This window comes from Hyperolius riggenbachi, chromosome 1, assembly GCF_040937935.1.
Source record: "Hyperolius riggenbachi isolate aHypRig1 chromosome 1, aHypRig1.pri, whole genome shotgun sequence".
Classification (NCBI taxonomy): domain Eukaryota; kingdom Metazoa; phylum Chordata; class Amphibia; order Anura; family Hyperoliidae; genus Hyperolius; species Hyperolius riggenbachi.
In genome coordinates this window covers 3,126,237-3,144,123 of record NC_090646.1, presented here as the reverse complement: position 1 = coordinate 3,144,123, position 17,887 = coordinate 3,126,237, and the positions used below count along the sequence as shown (strand labels likewise).

The 17,887-nt window shown below is 50.3% G+C and overlaps 1 protein-coding gene across 1 annotated transcript in view; it reads right to left on the bottom strand.

Moving 5' to 3' along the window:
• Window positions 1-16,457, bottom strand: part of LOC137524709 (matrix metalloproteinase-21-like) — a 181,518-nt gene extending 165,061 nt beyond the window's left edge. The window contains exon 1 of the mRNA XM_068244876.1: window positions 16,308-16,457. Within this exon, the coding sequence (XP_068100977.1) occupies window positions 16,308-16,457 (150 nt within the window). The remainder of the gene's footprint in view (window positions 1-16,307) is intronic.
• Window positions 16,458-17,887: the final 1,430 nt, after the last annotated feature.

Below are 17,887 nucleotides of genomic sequence, written 5' to 3'. Positions count from 1 at the left end.
ATAGGCCCATGTATAGATTTGCGTAGGAGGGGGCCACATTTGACCCCATGGCGGTCCCCCTGCGTTGCTGATAATAAACGCCCTCAAAGACAAAGTAGTTTTCCTCCAATATAATCCTAAGTAGAGCAATGGCAAATTTCCTCTGCTCCTCAGAGAGATCCGATTGGGTAAGTAAAAACCAATCCACAGCCTTTACACCCCCATCGTGTGGGATGGAGGTGTAGAGGCTTTCCACATCAAGAGTGACCAAATAAATGTCAGAAGATCCGACATCCAACGTATTCAGCTTATCAAGAAACATGGTTGTATCCTTTAGATATGAATCCAATAATACAACAAAAGGTTGTAACAACCTATCCAAAAATTGAGCCAAAGGAACAAAAATAGAACCTACTCCGGCCAGTGCGGCCACAATGGGTCTCCCCGGTGGCCGGAGTAGGTTCTTATGGATTTTAGGTAATGTATAAAACTGGGGGGGTAGCAGGGTGGTCACAAAACAAAAATCTGCGCAAATCTTCATCTATGATATTTCTAGAATAAGCCTGATCCAAAACAGTCAATATTCTTTTACGTATAAGGTGAATAGGATCACCAGTGAGTCTCTTATAAACCTCAGGTTGATTAAATTGAGAGAAAATTTCTTCCTTGTAATAGCAAGTGTCTAGGACCACCACTGCACCCCCTTTATCAGCCGCCCTTATAGTGATGTTAGAATTTGCCTGCAATCTCTTAAGAGCCAATCTTTCAGATTGATTCATATTAGATCTATATTGTAAATGTCCACTACGGAAATTACGTTCCACAGATTGAACATCTTCCAAGATTGTTGAGGCGAACATATCAATTGCAGGATTACTTGGCGGAGAAAAAGAACTTTTGTTCCTCAAACCGAATTCCCTGGCCGAAAAAAGTCCCTCCTCAGGAGATCGAGATCTGGACAAAAAAGAATTATTGGCGAAAAAAACTTTAAGCTTGATGTTGCGTAGAAAACGAAAGCACTCTTGTTCGATGAGAAAAAAGTCAGGCGGGTTAGTTGGACAGAATCCAAGACCATGATTCAATACTCGTAATTCCGTATCATTCAGTTGATAACTGGATATATTCACAACTAACGGAGGGTCTTGTTCCTTCGTTCTCTCAGACTCATCTTGTTGGACAGAGGTACGCGTGCCCTGTCGTTGTTTCCGCTTGAATCGCTTACCACCGCGTCGTTTTTTCGTTGGGAGCCACTAGCAACACTGTCATTAGACGATATTGGGACATCAGTGGAATTGTCACCCCCACCAGATCTTGGTGACCATTTAGGTGTTTGTCGAGGTTTCCTTGATTTCGATATGGGAACAACTGGAACAACTGCCTTCACGTAGAAAACGTGTTTCTGGGCCAAGACTCCCCTTTGTCTCCCGTTACAATACCTGCAGCAATCAGCTGGGGTCTATTGTGAGGAGACATTGGGGCCTCTTGAAGGAATCCTTTCCTCATATTGAGGAGTTCCGTTATCCATCCCTATTTTCGTTCAAGCGGGCCCCTACAGTGAGAGATAAAATTAAATTTAAGACCATTACCCCTGTGGTGACTAGAGATGTCGCGAACCTCCGATTTTCGGTTCGCGAACCGGGTTCGCGAACTTCCGCGGAAGGTTCGGTTCGCGGAAAAATTTGCGAACCGCAATAGACTTCAATGGGGAGGCGAACTTTGAAAAATAGAAAAAATTATGCTGGCCACAAAAGTGATGGAAAAGATGTTTCAAGGGGTCTAACACCTGGAGGGGGGCATGGCGGAGTGGGATACATGCCAAAAGTCCCGGTGAAAAATCTGGATGTGACGCAAAGCAGCGTTTTAAGGGCAGAAATCACATTGAATGCTAAATTGCAGGCCTAACGTGCTTTCAAACATCTTGCATGTGTATACATCAAACAAGGAGTGTAATTAGAGTACTGCTTCACACTGACACACCAAACTCACTGTGTAACGCACCGCAAACAGCTGTTTGTGTAGTGACGGCCATGCTGGACTACTGCGCAACATGGCGTGATTGCTCTTCCTCACTCAGTGATGTCAGGTAATGTGTGACTTCCTTCTCAACTTTCCATGGCATTGTTAAAAAGCTTACAGTTTTTTTTTTAATTTACATTTTCTACTTGCTGTGTACTTGTTCAGTACCGCTACAATGAGAATCCTGTGGAGGCGGGCAAGTCTGCCATTGTGACCCCGGGTAATGGCCGGGGAATGAGAGGTTTGAATCCGGTGTGGAGCCTGAGCAACGGCTACCACTACACATCCAAGGAGGGCAGCAGGCAGGCATGCACGCCCGCCCGCCCCGAGGTAGTGACCAAAAATAACAATACAGGAGGAGGACTTTCGAGGCCCTGCTGTGTATTTGAAATGAATGTACTTTAAATCCTTTAACGAGAACCAGTTATGGCGGGCAAAGATGACACCACATTCCTTTCACGAGAATCATATGGAGGCGGGCAAGTCTGTCATTTGTGACCCCAGGTAATGGCCGGGGAATGAGGGATGGAATCCGGTGTGGAGCCTGAGAAACGGCTACCACTACACATCCAAGGAGGGCAGCAGGTAGGCATGCACGCCCGCCCCGAGGTAGTGACCAAAAATAACAATACAGGAGGCGGACTTTCGAGGCCCTGCTGTGTATTTGAAATGAATTAACTTTAAATCCTTTAACGGGAATCTGTTATGGAGGGCAAGTCTGCCATTGTCACCGCGGGGAATGAAGGTTGGATTCCGGCCCGAAGTGGGAGCTTGCTGAGACCCATGCTGTAGCTGCCCTGACCGTGCTTTGCAGACCAGGCATCTGTGGTCAGATGGACCCTTGAGCCAGCGGAAGACAAACCAAGTCGAAAGCATTTGCCAAGAATGTTTTACGGAGGGCAAGTTTTTTTGCCCTTTTTTTAAATTTTTTGAAAATGATAGATGGTTGTATTTTTAAATTGTTTGAAAGTTTAGATGGTTGTATTTTTAAATTGTTTGAAAGTTTAGATGGTTGTATTTTTAAATTGTTTGAAAGTTTAGATGGTTGTATTTTTAAATTGTTTAAAAGTGTATCCATTCTTCCTCCCCCCAGCCACGAACAATACCATGGGAACGTGGAGCAGCAGAAGCCCCCTGTGACGGCTGCCACGGTTGTTCTCCGCTGCATGTCTTTTGAGGGGTGCTTCTTTTCCTCAGGTGTTCTTGCCATAGCTGTTTGTGCCTTCTCTCCAGGTGCCTTCGTAAAGCACTTGTCCCTACGTGACAGTTGGCCTTTCCACGGCTCAATTTTTGCTGGCAGAGACAACAGATGGCTTTGCTCCGATCTGAGACACACACGTGAAAAAATTTCCAAACCGCTGAGCCCCCCTGGGCTGATGGTGCTACGGTGACATCAGCAGCTGATGTTGAAGGGCATGTTGGCTGTCTGGCCATAGCTGGCGATACATGGCGCCGGACACTGCCCCCAGATGATTCTGAGGACTAGCTCCCTCTTGTATTGCGTTCCGGAGTTGGAGCCTGATCAACGTCTACCACCACACATCCAGGCAAGGAGGGAGGCAGGCAGGCATGCACGCCCGCCCCGAGGTAGTGACCAAAAATAACAATACAGGACTCAGGAGGACCTTTTGCGGCCCTAATTGAAATGAACTAACTTTAAATCCTTTAACGGGAATCCGTTATGGAGGGCAAGTCTGCCATTGTCACCGCGGGGAATGAAGGTTGGATTCCGGCCCGAAGTGGGAGCCTGCTGAGACCCATGCTGTAGCTGCCCTGACCGTGCTTTGCCGACCAGGCATCTGTGGTCAGATGGACCCTTGAGCCAGCGGAAGACAAACCAAGTCGAAAGCATTTGCCAAGAATGTTTTACGGAGGGCAAGTTTTTTTGCCCTTTTTTTAAATTTTTTGAAAATGATACATGGTTGTATTTTTAAATTGTTTGAAAGTTTAGATGGTTGTATTTTTAAATTGTTTGAAAGTTTAGATGGTTGTATTTTTAAATTGTTTGAAAGTTTAGATGGTTGTATTTTTAAATTGTTTGAAAGTGTATCCATTCAAGTGCAAGTTATGCACTGACTGCCAGGTATAATGTGCAGTCACAGATGCAGTGAAAGGTATGCAGTGACTGCAAACAGCCGTTTGTGTAGTGACGGCCGTGCTGGACTGGTGCGCACCGTGACGAGAGTGCAGGTGATGGTGGCTTTTCAGCCCATATGCTTGCCCGGCTGATGTAGCTGAATGACAGAACAGTGACTTTCCAGCTGATCAAATTTGGTCTGACCACAATGAAGCAACGACCTTAATATCTTTTGTGTGCCACCCCCACCCAAGACACTCAAATAGCCGGCGGTCATTGCTTCATTGTGATGCGCAAGCCCCTTCACCGCGGCAAGGTAATGATCACGAAGGGGGATGGGCACATGTACACGCACCAGAAAAATTAGTGTAGCGGCCGCTGCTAGCAGCGGCCTTAAAAATTCAGGAATCCGCCTAGAGTCCTGGACCCTGTTGGTAGTGGCGGAGAAGGCAGTCAAGCGGCCTGCAGGCAGAGATGCTGTGTGTGGGGAGTGGACTGACTTAGTCTTCGGTCGTGCAGTAGCCCTCCGTGATCCATTCCTCATTCATTTTGATAAAGGTCAGGTACTGAACACTGTCGTGACTTAGGCGACTTCTCTTCTCAGTAACTATGCCTCCAGCTGCACTGAAGGTCCTTTCTGACAGGACGCTTGCGGCAGGGCAAGAGAGAAGTTGTATGGCAAATTGGGACAGCTCTGGCCACAGGTCAAGCCTGCGCAACCAGTAGTCCAAGGGTTCATCGTCGCTTTTCGCAGAGTCTACATCCACACTCAAGGCCAGGTAGTCGGCTACCTGCCGGTCCAGGCGTTGGTGGAGGGTGGATCCGGAAGGACTATGGCGAGGAGTTGGACTAAAGAACGTCCGCATGTCCGACATCACCCTGAGATCGCTGGAGCGTCCTGTTCTTGCCTGCGTGGACTTGGGAGGAGGAGGGTTACTGCCAGTGGTACCTTGATTGCGTTGTGCAGCCACATCACCCTTAAACACATTGTAAAGCATCATCGACAGCTTGTTCTGCAAGTGCTGCATCCTTTCCGCCTTTTGTTGAGTTGGTAAGAGGTCCGCCACTTTGTGCCTGTACCGAGGGTCTAGTAGCGTGGCCACCCAGTACAGGTCATTCGTCTTGAGTTTTTTAATACGGGGGTCCCTCAACAGGCTGGACAACATGAAAGAGGACATCTGCACAAAGCTGGATGCAGAGGTACTCTCCATCTCCTCTTGCTCTTCCTCAGTGACGGGACGCAACTCCTCTTCCTCCCCCCAGCCACGGACAATACCACGGGAACGTGGAGCAGCAGAAGCCCCTTGTGATGGCTGCCGCGGTTGTTCTCCTTCCGCCGCCTCTTCCTCCTCCACAGAAACACCTTCCTCATCATCACCATCATCAGAGTCTGACTCCTCTCCTTCCCCACACGACTCCTCTTCTTCCTCCTCCTCCCCCCTCTGTGCTGCCGCCGGTGTTGTGGAAACATCGGGTTCGTGTGTAAATGGCTCCAATGAATCCTGCTGCCCTAACTCTTCTTGTTCACGCTCCTCCACAGCTGTATCCACCACTCTACGCACGGCACGCTCCAGGAAGTAGGCGTAGGGGATCAAGTCACTGATGGTGCCCTCATCGCGACTCACCAGTTTGGTCACCTCCTCAAAGGGCTCCATGACCCTGCATGCATTTCGCATCAGTGTCCAGTTGTTGGGCCACAACATCCCCATCCTCCCAGATTGTGTCCTTGTACTGTAATGATACAGGTAGTGGGTGACGGCTTTCTCCTGGTCTAGCAGGCGAGAGAACATCAGCAGGGTGGAATTCCAGCGAGTCGGGCTAGCGCAAATCAGGCGTCTCACCGGCAAGTTGTTTCTACGCTGAATCTCTGCAAAGCGTGCCATGGCCGTGTAAGAGCGCCTGAAATGCCTACACAACTTCCTGGCCTGCTTCAGGACGTCCTCTAAGCCTGGGTACTTGGACACAAATCTTTGCACGACCAGATTAAGCACATGTGCCATGCAGGGTATGTGTGTCAGCTTTCCCAAATTCAACGCAGCAATGAGATTGCTGCCGTTGTCACACACCACGTTGCCGATCTCAAGCTTGTGCGGGGTCAGCCATTGCTCCACCTGTTTGTTAAGAGCAGCCAGGAGAGCTGCTCCAGTGTGACTCTCCGCTTTCAGGCAAGACATGTCTAACACTGCATGACACCGTCGCACCTGGCATGCAGCATAGGCCCTGGGGTGCTGGGGCTGTGTAGCTGGGGAGGAGATGGCGGCACCAGCCAAGGAGGAGGAGGAGGAGGAGGATGACGACAGCGAAGCGGTGATAGCAGGTGGAGAGGAGGTGGCTGGAGGCCTACCTGCAAGCCGTGGAGGTGTGACAAGTCGGTCCTCGCGCAGCCACGTACTCCCTGCTTGCTGCCATCGGTCACCAGGTTGACCCAATGGGCTGTGTATGTAATGTAGTGGCCCTGCCCGTGCTTGGCAGACCAGGCATCCGTGGTCAGGTGGACCCTTGACCCAACGCTGTGTACCAGTACCCAGCTGTTCCTTCACGGACAGCTGGGTACTGCTGTGGGCAGAGGAGAAGGAACCGCTCAAGGGAAGAGGCGGTGTGGAGGAGGGTGGCTGTGAAGGTGCAAGGGAGAAAGTGGATGAAGACGATGCACCTGAAGGAGGAAGAGGAGAAGGAGGGTGGCTTGTCTTTTGAGGGGTGCACCTTTTACTCAGGTGTTCTTGCCATAGCTGTTTGTGCCTTCTCTCCAGGTGCCTTCGTAAGGCACTTGTCCCTACGTGAGAGTTGGCCTTTCCACGGCTCAATTTTTGCTGGCAGAGACAACAGATGGCTTTGCTCCGATCTGAGACACACACGTGAAAAAATTTCCAAACCGCTGAGCCCCCCTGGGGTGATGGCGCTACGGTGGCATCAGCAGCTGACGTTGAAAGGCATGTTGGCTGGCTGGCCATAGCTGGCGATACATGGCACCGGACACTGCCCCCAGCTGTTTCTGAGGACGAGCTCCCTCTGCTTCTATCATGGAGTCGTCTCCTCCTACTCCTCTCTGACTCCTCCTCTGAACTGTCCCCCTGGTCATCTCCTCTACCGGGAACATATGTGGTATCCGTATAATCGTCATCATAATCCTCCTGGCCAGCTGCGCTTTCCTCAGACACCTCCTCAAGTGCACCAACTTCAGGTGGTCCACCATCATCCCCATCCACACACGTTACGTCCATACTATCGCCACCTAACTCAGACGTATGAGGTGGTGTACCTGCGCCTTCTTGTTGTTGTTGCAGTAGTGGCTGGGAATCAGTGATTTCACCACCACCACCAAATAACTCCTGCGAAGTGTCAAATGCAGCGGATGTGGTGCTTGTTGTAGCGCTGGTGGCTGCGGAAGATGAGGTGTTCTGTGTTAAAAACTCAATCACCTCCTCACGATTTTGGGAAGTGATGGAACGTGCCTTCTTCTGAGCACTGTATTTTGGGGCAGGTCCGCATGAAATCACAGCAACACCACCTCGCACAGCCACAGACCTGCCGGTGCCTAGTGGCCTTCCTCTGGGTCTGCCTCTACCTCTTCCTCTACCTGGTTTGTCCATTTTGTCCATCTCGGGGGTATGCTAGCTATATGCAGTGAGGTGGGTTCTCACTCAACACAACAGGTAGTTAGATGCAGTGAGGTGGCCAGGTGTGTTCACACTCAACACAACAGGTAGTTAGATGCAGTGAGCTGGGTTCACTCAACAGTAAAGGTACTTAAGATGCAGTGAGGTGGGTTCTCACTCAACACAACAGGTAGTTAGATGCAGTGAGGTGGCCAGGTGGGTTCACACTCAACACAACAGGTAGTTAGATGCAGTGAGCTGGGTTCACTCAACAGTAAAGGTACTTAAGATGCAGTGAGGTGGGTTCTCACTCAACACAACAGGTAGTTAGATGCAGTGAGGTGGCCAGGTGGGTTCACACTCAACACAACAGGTAGTTAGATGCAGTGAGCTGGGTTCACTCAACACTAGGCTAGGTATATGCAGTGATGAGGTGGGTTAAGTAAACACAACAGGTACTGGGTAGTTAGATGCAGTGAGCTGGGTTCACTCAACAGTAAAGGTACTTAAGATGCAGTGAGGTGGGTTCTCACTCAACCCAACAGGTAGTTAGATGCAGTGAGGTGGCCAGGTAGGTTCACACTCAACACAACAGGTAGTTAGATGCAGTGAGCTGGGTTCACTCAACAGTAAAGGTACTTAAGATGCAGTGAGGTGGGTTCTTCTCACTCAACACAACAGGTAGTTAGATGCAGTGAGGTGGCCAGGTGGGTTCACACTCAACACAACAGGTAGTTAGATGCAGTGAGCTGGGTTCACTCAACAGTAAAGGTACTTAAGATGCAGTGAGGTGGGTTCTCACTCAACACAACAGGTAGTTAGATGCAGTGAGGTGGCCAGGTGGGTTCACACTCAACACAACAGGTAATTAGATGCAGTGAGGTGGGTTCACTCAACACAAGGCTAGGTATATGCAGTGATGAGGTGGGTTAAGTAAACACAACAGGTACTGGGTAGTTAGATGCAGTGAGCTGGGTTCACTCAACAGTAAAGGTACTTAAGATGCAGTGAGGTGGGTTCTCACTCAACACAACAGGTAGTTAGATGCAGTGAGGTGGCCAGGTGGGTTCACACTCAACACAACAGGTAGTTAGATGCAGTGAGCTGGGTTCACTCAACAGTAAAGGTACTTAAGATGCAGTGAGGTGGGTTCTCACTCAACACAACAGGTAGTTAGATGCAGTGAGGTGGCCAGGTGGGTTCACACTCAACACAACAGGTAATAGATGCAGTGAGCTGGGTTCACTCAACACAAGGCTAGGTATATGCAGTGATGAGGTGGGTTAAGTAAACACAACAGGTACCCGGTAGTTAGATGCAGTGAGCTGGGTTCACTCAACAGTAAAGGTACTTAAGATGCAGTGAGGTGGGTTCTCACTCAACACAACAGGTAGTTAGATGCAGTGAGGTGGCCAGGTGGGTTCACACTCAACACAACAGGTAGTTAGATGCAGTGAGCTGGGTTCACTCAACAGTAAAGGTACTTAAGATGCAGTGAGGTGGGTTCTCACTCAACACAACAGGTAGTTAGATGCAGTGAGGTGGCCAGGTGGGTTCACACTCAACACAACAGGTAATTAGATGCAGTGAGCTGGGTTCACTCAACACAAGGCTAGGTATATGCAGTGATGAGGTGGGTTAAGTAAACACAACAGGTACTGGGTAGTTAGATGCAGTGAGCTGGGTTCACTCAACAGTAAAGGTACTTAAGATGCAGTGAGGTGGGTTCTCACTCAACACAACAGGTAGTTAGATGCAGTGAGGTGGCCAGGTGGGTTCACACTCAACACAACAGGTAGTTAGATGCAGTGAGCTGGGTTCACTCAACAGTAAAGGTACTTAAGATGCAGTGAGGTGGGTTCTCACTCAACACAACAGGTAGTTAGATGCAGTGAGGTGGCCAGGTGGGCTCACACTCAACACAACAGGTAGTTAGATGCAGTGAGCTGGGTTCACTCAACACAAGGCTAGGTATATGCAGTGATGAGGTGGGTTAAGTAAACACAACAGGTACTGGGTAGTTAGATGCAGTGAGCTGGGTTCACTCAACAGTAAAGGTACTTAAGATGCAGTGAGGTGGGTTCTCACTCAACACAACAGGTAGTTAGATGCAGTGAGGTGGCCAGGTGGGTTCACACTCAACACAACAGGTAGTTAGATGCAGTGAGCTGGGTTCACTCAACAGTAAAGGTACTTAAGATGCAGTGAGGTGGGTTCTCACTCAACACAACAGGTAGTTAGATGCAGTGAGGTGGCCAGGTGGGTTCACACTCAACACAACAGGTAGTTAGATGCAGTGAGCTGGGTTCACTCAACACAACGCTAGGTATATGCAGTGATGAGGTGGGTTAAGTAAACACAACAGGTACTGGGTAGTTAGATGCAGTGAGCTGGGTTCACTCAACAGTAAAGGTACTTAAGATGCAGTGAGGTGGGTTCTCACTCAACACAACAGGTAGTTAGATGCAGTGAGGTGGCCAGGTGGGTTCACACTCAACACAACAGGTAGTTAGATGCAGTGAGCTGGGTTCACTCAACAGTAAAGGTACTTAAGATGCAGTGAGGTGGGTTCTCACTCAACACAACAGGTAGTTAGATGCAGTGAGGTGGCCAGGTGGGTTCACACTCAACACAACAGGTAATTAGATGCAGTGAGCTGGGTTCACTCAACACAAGGCTAGGTATATGCAGTGATGAGGTGGGTTAAGTAAACACAACAGGTACTGGGTAGTTAGATGCAGTGAGCTGGGTTCACTCAACAGTAAAGGTACTTAAGATGCAGTGAGGTGGGTTCTCACTCAACACAACAGGTAGTTAGATGCAGTGAGGTGGCCAGGTGGGTTCACACTCAACACAACTGGTAGTTAGATGCAGTGAGCTGGGTTCACTCAACAGTAAAGGTACTTAAGATGCAGTGAGGTGGGTTCTCACTCAACACAACAGGTAGTTAGATGCAGTGAGGTGGCCAGGTGGGTTCACACTCAACACAACAGGTAGTTAGATGCAGTGAGGTGGCCAGGTGGGTTCACACTCAACACAACAGGTAGTTAGATGCAGTGAGCTGGGTTCACTCAACACAACGCTAGGTATATGCAGTGATGATGTGGGTTAAGTAAACACAACAGGTACTGGGTAGTTAGATGCAGTGAGCTGGGTTCACTGAACAGTATACAGTAAAGGTACTTAAGATGCAGTGAGGTGGGTTCTCACTCAACACAACAGGTAGTTAGACTTAGATGCAGTGAGCTGGGTTCACTCAACACAACGCTAGGTATATGCAGTGATGAGGTGGGTTAAGTAAACACAACAGGTACTGGGTAGTTAGATGCAGTGAGCTGGGTTCACTTAACACAAAGCTAGGTATATGCAGTGATGAGGTGGGTTAAGTAAACACAACAGGTACTGGGTATATGCAGTACTGGGTAGTACAATGTGCAGCTCCCTGTCACACACACAGGCAGTCAGTCACTGAATGTGCTGGGCTGCTGGCAGTGGCACACACACTATCAATTAGCAAGGCTGTGCATGCAACAAAAGTGTCAGTTTGACACACAGTAATAAAAAATATGTACAGGATGAGCTCTGAAAAGAGCTGTTGCTGGGTGCTTTAAAAGCAATAATAATCAGTCAGGAGCAAGCAAAGCAGCCTAGAACCTAACTAATCTGTCCCTAAGAGAAAAAGTCTGCAGCAGCTGTCCCTTTCCTCTCTCTAGCAGGCACACGAGTGACTGTAATGGCCGCCGGAGGCTGCCTTATATAAGGGGGGGTGGGGCTCCAGGGCTTAGTATAGCCTGAATGGCTACAATGTGCCTGCTGACTGTGATGCAGAGGGTCAAAGTTGACCCTCATAGTGCATTATGGGGCGAATCGAACTTCCGGAAAAGTTTGCCTGGCGCAGGCGAACGCGAACCCCCAATGTTCGCCTGGAACCGTTCGCCGGCGAACCGTTCGGCCCATCTCTAGTGGTGACCTCTAGAAGGGGCACTTTTCCTTGTTTGGGCTGCCATTTATGCAGCCATATTGTGAGGGGAGATACGTTCGCGCATCCATCCAGGTGTAAGAGGTTCTCCATACGGGGCCTCTACACCTGTGATTCAACATATGTAGTTTATTTGCTTAGATGCCCTTGTGGGTTGGTATATGTGGGTGAAACCACACAGCGGCTGCGCGAGCGTATCTCCTCTCACAAATCTGCTATTAGGACACGGAATATGGAACAAGCTGTTTCTCAGCACTTTACTTTGTGCCGCCACACGGTCCCGCAATTAAGGGTTCAAGTCATAGACGGGGTTCCCAGTAATTTCAGGGGTGATCGAGCAAAGGAACTCCTCAAGAGGGAAGCCTTCTGGATTAAACGCCTGGGCGCATTGGGGAATAGTGGACTGAATAGGGATTATGATCTCTCTTTCTGCATTTAATTCTGTTGGATTTTAATACTCGGATTGATTAGATTGTCGGTGGGGTTAGGGGGATAGCATGCTGAGGAATGGATATTTTGAGATCCACAACCTCTTCCCCCTTTCTTGGGGTTAGTAGTAGTTGTATATATCTAGGCTTCATTATATGTGATATGTGTCTCTTTTGTGTTGTTGGGACGCAGGGACGACATGGGTGGGCATGTATTTTTAAATCTGACCGCTATTAATCTTTTTGGGCCTCTCTTTGACATTTTTCTGATATCCCCATGTGTCATGCCAATGTTTTTGCGAATGGAGGATCTTTTACGCATTTGAGCAGGTATTTACGCGTCTTTTTCCGCATGGATGTTTTCTATGCTTTATTTTATATTTGTGGTCCCTCATGAGGCTTTACGCGTACGTTTTTACGCATGTGTACATATTTGTACGCATGCTGTAATGCGTATTTTTTTACGCGTATATTGACGTTTTACGCATGCGTCTATGCGTACGTCATGAGGTCATCATGACGTTCCAGGAAGTGTTTTTGGCATGGCACACGGGGAAGGAGCTGCAGTTCCCCATCAGGTCCTCTACAGTATGTCAGTTAGAGGGAGGAGGTAAGAATATTTTCAAATTCTTAAAACAGAGTGTGATTGGTCCTGTGGTATAGTGGGTGTAACTTTATAGGCTGCCTCGCAGTTCCCCATCAGGTCCTCCATGTTCTCTCTGCGTCCCGATTGGTTGAAGACTTGTATATATAAGAGTGGTAAATGTGTTGTATTTCAGAGAGAGCCTGATACAGCTTGAGGAAGGACCTTGTCCGAAACAGCGTCTGTCGCTGTTATGGCTATCTCTTTGTCTTTTTAAAAACAATAAAAGAGCTATAGATTACTGACGTGGTGCTGTGGACTTCTCGTGTTGGACTTTATTTGACCCACTCAGGGCTACTGGGTCTATCCACTCTAGCACACGTCTGTCCCCATTGGAGTGCTAGTCTATCTGGTTTCTACTTGGACTAATCAGCAGAATTTTTCCACAAAAATCGGATCACCACAGTAATTTTAGATCAATCACAAGATTGATTTTCCGTTTTCCCGATTTTTTTTTGTATGCATGTTTGTATTCCCACTTGCTTTTGGACCATGTGTGGCCAGTGGGAGGTGATGGCGTAGAGTCCTCTCTGATGGTCCACTGTTATCCAGCTGGAGCTCCAGGCAGATGCGCTCCACTATAGGCTATATGGGGGGATGCCTGGCCCGGGAATATCGGGGGGCGCAGAGACGTGTGGCCAGCGGGAGGGGACGGTGTAGAGTCCTCTCTGATGGTCCACTGTGATCCGGCTGGAGCTCCAGGCAGATGCGCTCCACTATAGGCTATATGGGGGGACGCCTGGCCCGGGATTATCGGGGGACGTAGAGACGTGTGGCCAGTGGGAGGGGATGGCGTAGAGTCCTCTCTGATGGTCCACTGTGATCCGGCTGGAGCTCCGGGCAGATGCGCTCCACTATAGGCTATATGGGGGTACTACTGGCCCGGGAATATCGGGGGGCACAGAAACGTGTGGCCAGCAGGAGGTGATGGCGTAGAGTCCTCTCAGATGGTCCACTGTGATTCAGCTGGAGCTGTGGGCAGATTCGCTCCACTATAGGCTATATGGGGAGACGCCTGGCCCAGGAATACCAGGGGGCACAGAGACGTGTGGCCAGCGGGAGGGGACGGCGTAGAGTCCGCTCTGATGGTCCACTGTTATCCGGCTGGAGCTCCGGGCAGATGCGCTCCACTATAGGCTATATGGGGGGACGCCTGGCCCGGGATTATCGGGGGACGTAGAGACGTGTGGCCAGTGGGAGGGGATGGCATAGAGTCCTCTCTGATGGTCCACTGTGTTCCGGCTGGAGCTCCGGGCAGATGCGCTCCACTATAGGCTATATGGGGGGACGCCTGGCCCGGGATTATCGGGGGACGTAGAGACGTGTGGCCAGTGAAAGGGGATGGCGTAGAGTCCTCTCTGATGGTCCACTGTGTTCCGGCTGGAGCTCCAGGCAGATGCGCTCCACTATAGGCTATATGGTGGGACACCTGGCCCGGGATTATCGGGGGACGTAGAGACGTGTGGCCAGTGGGAGGGGACGGCGTAGAGTCCTCTCTGAGGGTCCTCTGTGATCCGGCTGGAGCTCCGGGCAGATGCGCTCCACTATAGGCTATATGGGGGACGCCTGGCTCGGGATTATCGGGGGACGCAGAGACATGTGGCCAGCGGGAGGGGATGGCATAGAGTCCGCTCTGATGGTCCACTGTGTTCCGGCTGGAGCTCCAGGCAGATGCGCTCCACTATAGGCTATATGGTGGGACACCTGGCCCGGGATTATCGGGGGACGTAGAGACGTGTGGCCAGTGGGAGGGGACGGTGTAGAGTCCTCTCTGATGGTCCACTGTGATCCGGCTGGAGCTCCAGGCAGATGCGCTCCACTATAGGCTATATGGGGGGACGCCTGGCCCTGGAATATTGGGGGACGCAGAGACATGTGGCCAGCGGGAGGGGATGGCGTAGAGTCCTCTCTGATGGTCCACTGTGATCCGGCTGGAGCTCCAGGCAGATGCGCTCCACTATAGGCTATATGGGGGGACGCCTGGCCCGGGATTATCGGGGGATGCAGAGACGTGTGGCCAGCGGGAGGGGACGGCGTAGAGTCCTCTCTGATGGTCCACTGTGATCCGGCTGGAGCTCAAGGCAGATGCGCTCCACTATAGGCTATATGGGGGGATGCCTGGCCTGGGATTATCGTGGGGGGGCGCAGAGACGTGTGGCCAGCGGGAGGGGACGGCGTAGAGTCCTCTCTGATGGTCCACTGTGATCCGGCTGGAGCTCCGGGCAGATGCGCTCCACTATAGGCTATATGGGGGGACGCCTGGCCTGGGATTATCGTGGGGGGGCGCAGAGACGTGTGGCCAGCGGGAGGGGACGGCGTAGAGTCCGCTCTGATGGTCCACTGTTATCTGACTGGAGCTCCGGGCAAATGTGCTCCACTATAGGCTATATGGGGGACGCCTGGCCCGGAAATTGGGGGGGGGGGGGCAGAGACGTGTGGCCAGCGGGAGGCGACGGCGTAGAGTCCTCTCTGATGGTCCACTGTGACTCGGCTGGAGCTCCGGGCAGATGCGCTCCACTATAGGCTATATGGGGGGATGCCTGGCCTGGGATTATCGGGGGAAGCAGAGACGTGTGGCCAGCAGGAGGGAGCGGTGTAGAGTCCGCCCTGATGGTCCACTGTTTTCCGGCTGGAGCTCCGGGTAGATGCGCTCCACTATAGGCTATATGGGGGGATGCCTGGCCTGGGAATATCGGGGGGCGCAGAGACGTGTGACCCATTTACTTTAGCTTATCCCGCGGATCCACTGCAGCGTGACAAGTGTGAACCCCTCCTGTGTATAACATACATAGTTCAGTCTGCGCTGAGCAATGAGCAAACGTCCCTTCAATGCTCTAGTGGGAACACAGCCTCATAAAACACTCCTCGAATATTGGAAAATGGAAAATCAGAAAATCAGAAAAATGGAGATTGGCAGAAATTGGAATTTTTGCAGAATTGATGATGTTCATGCCCAACTATCCCTGGTGCCCAACCATCCCTGGTGTCCAACCATCCCTGGTGCCCAACCATCCCTGGTGCCCAACCGTCCCTGGTGCCCAACCATCCCTGGTGTCCAACCATCCTTGGTGCCCAACCATCCCTGGTGCCCAACCATCCCTGGTGTCCAACCATCCCTGGTCATCAAACAAGAGCAGTCAGAAATGAGACCCAGCAGAAGAGCACTCTAGCAGCTGAAGGCTACATCAGACTATGAGCAATAGAAAGCTGGACCAATCGATTGGGGCAACAAGTCCAATGGCCACTATCCGTTACCCTCCAGCCACTGGCAACACCATTAGAGGGAATGAACTGGCGATGTGATCATGTGCCCATCTAATGGGCCTGTTCATGTACGCAAGCTCGCTAGCAGGGATGTGCCACGGGGTTACCATGATGACCCGATGAGTAACCCTGCTGCTTCCTCTGCCCCTCCCTGGTATGCTGGCTGGGGTAAATTTCCTAAGAAGAGTCCAGTGGCAATGTGGTGATGCTGAGAAGAAACAGACCATGGCTATAATCAGTCATACTGAAGATCGCTCTGTCTATACTCAGGCCTACTGATGGACAGGCGATTACTTACTAAGTAAGATTTGTATAGCATCAATACCTGAGCGCCCTCCCTCGTGAGGATGGATTCTGCTTTATTCTGGGCTCTGGCCTGGATATCAGAGCGATCCCGGGAGTGGAAGAGTCTCTCTGAAGAGGTGAGAGCTAGCTGTGCAACAAGGAAGATGAGAAAAATCTTTTGCAGTTCCATGTCAAAATCTGCTCCTCGGAGGCAGGACCTCAGTTCTTTGGGGGCGGGACTTTATTTAGCCAGCTCTAGAGGATTTGTCTAATATTTTCTCTCTCAGTTCTGCTCATCAGTGAGCTTCGTCTTCAGGTTCTGGAAGACAAGAAGTGGCAAAGCTGCTGTAATAGATGATGGGTTATTCTGCAGAGAATATTCATTATTGAGGTCTCAGATATTTATGCAGATAAGGAAGAATCCACTAAACTGTGTTAATACAAATACTGGTTTTTATGTAAAACAATATTTTTTGTTTCTATATTGTAATCTAAGATCAAGTGCTAAATATGTTGAATTAATGGTAATGGAAACACAAAATACTGTCTATAACAAAAACAATATTTACACTTGTATCAAGCATAGTAATACAATTGTAGATATTACAGCTATTTTACTGCAACTATACCTAACCGTACCCTCACACAGAACCCGCCCTGTACCTATCCCTAACCCCTACCACCCCCTAGTGGTGCCTAACCCTAACCACCCCCCTGGTGGTGCCTAACCCTAACCACCCCCCTGGTGGTGTATATTGTACTGTAACTATACCTAACCCTACTCTCACACAGAACTCGCCCTGTACCTATCCCTAACCCCTTCCACCCCTAGTGGTGCCTAACCCTAACCACCCCCCTGGTGGTGTATATTGTACTGTAACTATTCCTAACCGTACCCTCACACATAACCCTCCCTGTACCTATCCCTAACCCCTACCACCCCTAGTGGTGCCTAACCCTAACCACCCCTAGTGGTGCCTAACCCTAACCACCCCCCTGGTGGTGTATATTGTACTGTAACTATTCCTAACCCTACCCTCACACAGAACCCTCCCTGTACCTATCCCTAACCCCTACCACCCCTAGTGGTGCCTAACCCTAACCTAACCCTACTCTCACACAGAACCCTCCCTGTACCTATCCCTAACCCTTAGACCCCCTAGTGGTGCCTAACCCTAACCACCCCCCTGGTGGTGTATATTGTACTGTAACTATACCTAACCGTACCCTCACACAGAACCCTCCCTGTACCTATCCCTAACCCCTAGACCCCCCTGGTGCTGCCTAACCCTAACCACCCCCCTGGTGGTGTATATTGTACTGTAACTATTCCTAACCGTACTCTCACACAGAACCCTCCCTGCACCTATCCCTAACCCCTAGACCCCCCTGGTGCTGCCTAACCCTAAAACTCCCCTGGTGGTGCCTAGCCCTAACCACCCCCCTGGTGGTGTATATTGTACTGTAACTATTCCTAACCCTACTCTCACACAGAACCCTCCCTGTACCTATCCCTAACCCCTAGACCCCCCTGGTGCTGCCTAACCCTAAAACTCCCCTGGTGGTGCCTAGCCCTAAGACCCCCCAGTGATGCCTAACCCTAAAACCATACAGGTGGTG